The sequence below is a fragment of the Cebus imitator genome, unplaced genomic scaffold, assembly GCF_001604975.1.
Source record: "Cebus imitator isolate Cc_AM_T3 unplaced genomic scaffold, Cebus_imitator-1.0 Scaffold385, whole genome shotgun sequence".
NCBI classification, from domain to species: domain Eukaryota; kingdom Metazoa; phylum Chordata; class Mammalia; order Primates; family Cebidae; genus Cebus; species Cebus imitator.
Genome location: NW_016107700.1, coordinates 1,420,579 through 1,428,828, shown reverse-complemented (window position 1 = coordinate 1,428,828; position 8,250 = coordinate 1,420,579). Strand labels below are relative to the sequence as shown.

Below are 8,250 nucleotides of genomic sequence, written 5' to 3'. Positions count from 1 at the left end.
AAAAAAAAAAAAAAAAGTAAAAATAATGAGTCTGTTTGCATTGTCTGCAGGTTAAATGTTGGCCCGAGGCAGAATAAATAATAGCCCAACTCAAACATTTTTAATTTAAAAATAAACTTTTAAACTCATTTTTTATTTGTGAAATAGGAATAATATTGTCTGTCTTGCTGGTCTTATAGATTTGTCATGTTGAGATATGACAAAAGAAAATGAGATAATACAGTAAAACTTACTTGAAAAAATTAAAAAATGTTCTAGAAATAAGTGCTACAAAGGAGAAATTTGAGTGTTTGACAGCCATCCAAATAACATGACCTCAGAAGTCAGGAAAGGATTCTGTAAGAAAATAGCATTTGAGCTGAGTTTTAAAAAAAGCCTTTCTGCACCTACCTGAAGATATGACTAAAATTAGAGCCTTAGAACCACCCCCTTGTAACTGCGTAGCACTCTTGAGGAGTTGAGCTGTTTACCTCATTTGCTCTGATGCATACCTCATTTGTCCTGAGATTTTCCCTGTTTTTTATATTTGATGCCCAGTATAGTTGATATAATGCAGACAGACTGATGAAGTAGATTGTGTTCATATTCTGTTTACTAAGACAGGGAAGTTGATAAAGTAGAGAACGAGAAAGGGTCTTTAAAGGTCTAGTTCACTTTTTTTTTTTACTGTTTTTCAGTATATGAAAGGAGCCCCAGAGAATTTGACTGATTTGCCAGAGGGTTTTTGTTTGTTGCTTTTTTAAAGATTTAAGTCGTGTAAATGGAAAGATGTGTTTCTAAAAGGGTTTTGAAAAACTCATTTATACACTAGATATTTTCCTCCTATGAAAGAATGGTGTTTATGTAGCATTTGTATTTAAAACAGTTCCTGAATTGGCCTCCTTTAGCCCCTCTGACAGTGAGGATAAGCTGTGTGTTTTACTATGTGTAACCAGAGTGACCCAACTGTGGTCATGGATACTGGGGGAAGACAAGAAGAGGAGAGGAAAAAAAAAGATAATAACACTTTAGGTGATAATAACCTGAGATTATTATATATGATTTGACTCATATGGTAGCAATGTTCATAAAAAGTATTTATTTTAAATTGCAAAAATGTATTTATCTGTATTGAGACTGAAGTAGAGCTTCCTTATAGTATCTGTTCCCTTCTTTAATATTTTCTTATGTGAAATATTCATGCCAGAAGACTCATTCATTAGCAGGAGAAAATTATGTCTCTAATTTTTGCCTCATCAAGAAGTTTCACATTATATAACAAAGTTTACTGAAAAGTCACCATTTTCTTTTTGACTTAGTCATCTCATTTTTGATAGATTGCAAAGGTCGACTGCAAGGAAGTACTAGACATCATATGTAATCTGGAATCTGAGGGGCAGGATAACACAGCATTTGTTCTTTGTACGACTTACCTTACCCAGCAGCTCCAAACTGCAAGTGTATATTGTTCTTGGTAAGTATATTTAGTTTTACACCCTTTATTTGTTAGTATATAGTATAGCATTTAGGGTTTATGTAAATGTTAATTTGTTCATAATTTAAAACCTAACATGGCCGGTGAATAGCTTCTTGCTTCCATGTAAAATCATTTAAGTAAAAATACCATTGGTTTAATCTAGTCAAGAAAGAGTAAAATATGTTCCTCTTGATCATCCCATAAAGGGTTATCTGTTAACTCCAATGTGTCTTCTACCTTGCAGATAAAATTTTGTCAATATGAAACAAACCTGTGTTAGATTGTTTTTCATTTTTTTAGTATCTTCTGGGTGGTCACTCCCCACTCTTGTTTGGGAACCCACAAATGAAAAGGATCAAATTATCTAGGTTTCTAGGTCAAACTAGCACTAAAAAAGGAAATTCATTTGAATAGTAATCTCTTTTGCAAATTTGGAACTCTATAGTTGAATTGCATTATTTTGGTTTTAATTCAATTTATATCTTGTTTGCCTACAGAATACTTAGTTGCTAAAAAGGAAACAGTAAGTGTACCGATGGTTCTTTCATTCTAACTGTATTGAATCTATTTAGGCCAAAGGGACAAACCTGATACACAGGAAACCTCTAAAATGTAAGACTCTCTTGTCAGTAAGTATCAGATTAGTGGTATGGATAATGCTATAGGAGATCAGAGAGAGGTGCTTACTGTACACCAGAGTATTAAAGAAAGGTGTCAGGGAGGAAGTAATATTTGAACTTTAATTGTAAGAATGGGTTGGATTTGCATAATCTTGATTAGAGGAGCTCTGAGTATTTCAGAACCTAAGGATGGCTTAAAATTGGAAATGAGCATTTTGTTTATAGGAAAACCTAGTAAAGCCTTTTGTGTACTTCAGCCCTCATTGATCTCCCTCTGGATCATCTGTCTTTCTGTATAGTTTTATGGTTAATACCATTGTATGTTACTATATTTCTTTTGTTTATTATTTTGTGTAGAAATTTTTTGTACTGTAATCTCACCCAGTCCTCGTAATAATTATTGCACAGATGAGGCAGCAGAGCAATAGGGGCCAGATAAAACTTGTAATTGTTCATGGTCTCAAGGCTAAAGTAGTAGAGCTGAGATTCAAGCCCAGGGTTTGGACTTACCATCCAGCACTTTTCTTCTGTATACTTGTTTTCTTGGCCCAGTCCAAAATTCAAATTGTAGTTTTCTACCACCCAGTCAGCTATGCCAGAGTTATACCTCCTGTGAGAAAGGAGATGGTGGGACAGGGACTTAAATGTAACTTCATTATAATGAAAAAATATCTACAATTTATAGCTAGGTTTTCAATACAAAGAATAAATTAAACCATACATGGAATGTGTTATAGATTGTGTTTTAAATTTTCCCCTCTTCTTCAGTTAGCCACCATTCACTCTCCTAAAGCTGTTAGTGGCTCCAGGATTAATGCTGTTCTTCTGTAGCAGGAAGGGATTAATAGAGATTTTGCGTTATGGCCTCCTGTGAAGCTGTAATGGGTAAAGGAAAGAAAATCTTAGTCATTTTACACTTTGTTAAAAGTAAGCTTCTTTCAAGCAATTCAAGGAGAAATCCCATCTTTTTTTTTTTTTTTTTTTTTAAAGATGGAGTCTCACACTGTTGTCAGGCTGCAGTGCAGTGGCTCAATCTCGGCTTACTGCAACCTCCACCTCGTGGGTTTAGGTGATTCTCCTGCCTCAGCTTCCTGAGTAGCTGGGCCTACAGGTGCGCACCACCACGCCTGGCTAATATTTGTTTTTTGTTTGTTTGTTTGTTTGTCTTGTTTTTGAGACTGAGTCTTGCTCGCTTGCTTGCTCGCTCAGGCTAGAGTACAAGGCACGATCTCAGCTCACTGCAACCTCCGCCTGCCGGATTCAAGTGATTTTCCTGACTCAGCCTCCCGAGTAGCTGGGATTACAGGCGCCTGCCACCGTGCCTGGCTAATTTTGTATTTTTAGTAGAGATTAGTTTTCACCATCTTGGCCAGGCAGGTGTTGAACTCCTGACCTTGTGATCCACCTACCTAGGCCTCCAAAGTGCTGGGATTACAGATGTGAGCCACCGTGCCCAGCCATGTCTTTTTTTTTTTTTCTAACCCTTTGTTTTCTTTTTCTTTTCTTTCCTTTTCTTTTTTTTTTTTTTTTTTGTAGTAGGATGCTGGAGTTAGAATATTAGAATAACATGAAACATTAAATTTTGGCCAGGCGTGGTGGCTCATGACTGTAATCTCAGCACTTTGGGAGGCTGAGGTGGGTGGATCACCTGAGTTCAGGAGTTCAAGACCACCCTGACCAACATGGTGAAACTCCATCTCTACGAAAATACAAAAATTAGCCAGGCATGGTGGTGGGGACCTGTAATCCCAGCTACTCGGGAGGCTGAGGCACCAGAATCGCTTGAACTTGGGAGGCGGAGTTTGCAGTGAGTCAAGGTCATGCCAACCTAAGAGACAAAGTGACTCCATCTCAAAAAACAAAACTTGAATTTTACTAAGGAAAATTAATCACAGGAACTCTGTTCAGATGAGATATATTCTTTTGTTATGTTTGAGGTAGTGGGATATAGGGAGTATTTGTTTAGAAACTTTTTTAAATTAAGTGGTGTTTTGGATAAAAGATCAATATTTTTTAAATATGACAATAAAATTGAAATACAGTAATAAAAGTAGTAATGCTTATTTTTAAACACATAAGCTAGAATTTATTTCTTGGGCGTATCATTCTTGAATGTCGTTACGATGAAGACTATTTGAAATGTAAACTGTGTAGCTATCGGCTGGGCGCAGTAGCTCACACCTGTAATCCTAGCAATTTGGGAGACCAAGGAAGGTAGATCATTTGCAGTCAGCAGTTTGAGACCTGCCTGGCCAACATGGTGAAACCCCATCTCTACTAAAAATATAAATATTAGCTGGACAGTAGTGGCACGCACCTGTAATCCCAGGTATTCTGGAGGCTGAGGCAGGAGAATCACTTGAGCCTAGGAGGCGGAGGTTGCAGTGAGCCAAAATCACACCACTGTACCCTAGTCTGGGCAACAGAATGAGACCCTATCTCAAAAGAAAAACAAACAAAAAACTGTGTCACTCAGAACATTTTTTATTCTTATAGAAATTTCCTTCAGAGGCATTTACAAATCACAGAAAAAAGTAGAAATGTTTTAAACTTTATAGCAGTTATTGTTTAACTTATTTATTAATCTTGACCCCAAAAGATTTTTGGCTGTTGAAAAAAATTAAAGAAATACTAGAGAGGTAAGCGCCTTGTAGATGCCTGGCAATGGTAACATAATTGGATTAGCCATTTGAAAAAGGTGACCATTTTGAGTAAGGTGACCATTTTGAGTGAGATGATGTATATATAAAGGGGTGTAATTACTGTCGCCATTTTAAAGTCATAAAGTTGAACTTTGAACCTCCACAGTAAGCTTTCAGTGAGTATTTGATAGACTGGCCTTTACTTTCTGTAATGTGTCTGGGCTTAAATTTTGTGTTACACATATGTGTCTCTTCAGATGTAGTAGTTACATGTCTGCTCTGCCCCAACTAGACTGTGATATACCAACCAGTATGTTGTCTAACTCACAGTTGTGTCCCTAGTAACTGGCAAAGACCGGCAGATGTGTTTTATTTAACAGAGTTTTGTGGGAGAGAAAAGAGGTCATGGGGATTAATTACTATTGTAATAGCTTTAAAAAATTTTTTTTTAATTCCACACAGTTTTATTTACTTCATTCCTAAAATACCTAAATTCTGAATCTCAGTGTAACATGTTAACTGGACTTCATGGGCTTGTTACTATGTAGAAACACAGAGTAATGTTTTTATTGATTGATTGGTATACTTATTTTTGAGACAGTGTCTCACTCTTGTCACCCAGACTGGAGTATAGTGGTGCAGTCTTGGCTCACTGCAATCTCTACCTCCTGGGTTCAAGTGATTCTCCTGCCTCAGCCTCTGGAGTAGCTGGGATTACAGGTGCCAGCCACCACACGTGACAAATTTTTTTGTATTTTTAGCAGAGACAGGGTTTCCCCATGTGGGCCAGGCTGGTCTCGAACACCAGACCTCAGGTGATCCACCCACTTCGGCCCCCCAAAGTGCTGGGATTACAGGCGTGAGCCACTGCACTGGCCAAAACAAAGAGTAATTTAAAGTTCTTGCTCAGTAGCTAGATTTTTACCAAAATGTGTTTCTTACTATTAACAGAGCCAAATTTTCTTTCCAATTTTTATAAATTTGTATATTATTTGTTGAAGTGAGCTAGGTAATGGGCGAAATCAAGGGTACAGTAGATTATCTGAACTTTGGAAGTATACATCATTTTTCATGATTTTCAATGGTTGACTTTTTTTTTTTTTTTTTAAATCCCATTATTATAGTAACTGAAGGACTTACTCTAATGTATATTTGATCTGTCAGGTTGTTAAGTTACTATTGGATGTTGATTTCAGTGTTCCAGTGTACAGATTTGAATGGGTGATTGAAGTGACGTCTTGCCACCCTCATAAGTAACATTCTGGTTGTCATGGTTTCAGGCATGTTTATATATTTGGGTGGGTAATCATTTCACATCACTGATTTATAACCTTGCAAATATTTTAACAAAATACATCATAATATGCCAATTTTTGATCATGCTTATTTGGAGTTAAGATACTTAGAGCCTGAAATACTTAATTTGGAATAAACCAAATCCTAGACATTCTGACTTACTGTTTTAAAAATTATTTGAGTGACCAGGCACAGTGGTTCATGCCTGTAATCCCAGCACTTTGGGAGGCAGAGGCGGGTGGATCACGAGGTCAGGAGTTGAAGACCAACCTGGCCAAGATGCTGAAACCCTGTCTCTACTAAAAATACAAAAATTAGCCAGGTATGGTGGCACATGCCTGTAATCCCAGCTACTCTGGAGGCTGAGGCAGGAGAATTGCTTGAACCCAGGCGGCAGAGGTTTCAGTGAGCCGAGATTGCACCACTGCACTCCAGCCTGGGCGACAGAGCAAGATTCTATCTCAAAAAAATTATTTGAGCCTATAATCCCAGTACTATGGGAGGCTAAGGTGGGTGGATCTCTTGAGGTCAGGAGTTCAAGACCAGCCTGGACAACATGGTGAAACCACATCTCTACTAAAATTACAAAAATTAGCTGGGCATGGTGGGATGCATCTGTAGTCCCCAGCTACTCAGTAGGCTGAGGCAGGAGAATTGCTTGAACCTGGGAGGTGGAGGTTGCAGTGAGCTGAGGTCATGCCACTACACTTTAACCTGCGCAATAGAATGAGACTCTGTCTAAAAATAAATAAATAAATAAATAAATAAAATAAAATAAAATAAAATAAAATAAAATAAAATAAAAGTCAGGTGAGGTGGTTCATGCCTGTAATCCCAGCACTTTGGGAGGCTGAGGCAGGTGGAGATCGTGCCACTTCACTCCACCCTGGGCGACAGAGCAAGACTGTCTCAGGAAAAAAAAAAATGATGAAAGCTTAATATTATGGCAAATTTGAGCTATAACAAGTACAATTAATTTAAAATGTCTTTAAATAGTTGTCTTTATTTGGCTAGTGCTACTTTCCTAACTACAAGAAGTGAAAATTGAGATAGACCAGCTGTGAAAAAAGACCCCAGCTTTTCACCTGGCTGGGGGCGATTTTCACAGCTGGCCCATAAACAATTGTATGTTCATTTTAAACACAAAATTGTTTTATTCAGATTTGAGCATCTTAATAAAAACTTACGTATCTGTCATATGTATGCAAAATCTGTCCTATTTGAACAGAACAAAAATTATCAAAGCCAGTAAATCCTGATTATAAAGATAAAAGAGTATAAAGAGTATAAAGATAAAAGAGTAAACGAAGTCAACTATCTAAATTTTACTAAAGGGCTGGGCGTGGTGGCTCATGCCTATAACCCCAGCAGAGGATTACCTGAGGCTAGGAGTTGATGACCAGCCTGAGCAACACAGTGAAACCCTAAAACCAACCAAACAAGAAAAGCTTAGCCAGTCTTGGTGGCACACCTGTAGTCCCAGCTACTCAGGAGACTGAGACAGGAGAGTCACTTGAGCTCAGGAGTTTAAGGCTGCAGTAAGCTGAGATCTCACCAGTATACTCCAGCCTGGGTGACAGAATATTATGTTCTCTCAAATAAAATAAAGTGAAATTTACCAACTAAAGCTGGGCACAGAGGCACATGCCTATAATCCCAGGCACTTGGGAGGCTGAGGTGGGACAATCACTTGAGCCCAGGAGTTAAGGCTTTAGTGAGCTTTGATTTTGCCACTGGCAACAAAGTTAGGCAAATTTGTTAAAGTGGTAAAAGGTAGGTTGAGAATTAAGGTCTCTGAAATAATTTGTTTGTTTTTCGAGACGGAGTCTTACTCTGTGACCCAGGCTGGAGTGCCATGGTGAGATCTGCCACTTCCACCTTCTGGGTTCAAGTGATTCTCCTGCCTCAGCCTCCTGAGTAGCTGGAATTACAGGCATGTGCCACCATGCCCAGCTAATTTTTGTATTTTTAGTAGAGATGGGTTCCACTATGTTGGTCAGGCCGGTCTCGAACTTCTGACCTTGTGATTCGCCCACCTTGGCCTCCCAAAGTGCGTGGATTACAGGCATGAGCCACCCTGCCTGGCCAATCATTTATCTTTTGAGACAGCATATATTCATTTCAATCTTTGAAGCAAGTTTTATAACTACTTAAAAATTTCACCTTATAAGAGCCCTAGTTACCTCTTTAGAAATATAAGAAAATACATTCTGTTAAATATATTTACTTTAGGGCC

At 38.0% G+C, this 8,250-nt stretch overlaps 1 protein-coding gene across 2 annotated transcripts in view; it reads left to right on the top strand.

The window, feature by feature from the left end:
- The window catches only part of RLF (RLF zinc finger), a 79,748-nt gene that overhangs the window by 58,685 nt on the left and 12,813 nt on the right, over positions 1-8,250 (top strand). For both annotated transcript variants that reach the window (XM_017507952.2, XM_017507953.2), the window contains one exon: positions 1,317-1,453. In XM_017507952.2, coding sequence (XP_017363441.1) covers positions 1,317-1,453 — 137 coding nt within the window. The remainder of the gene's footprint in view (positions 1-1,316; positions 1,454-8,250) is intronic.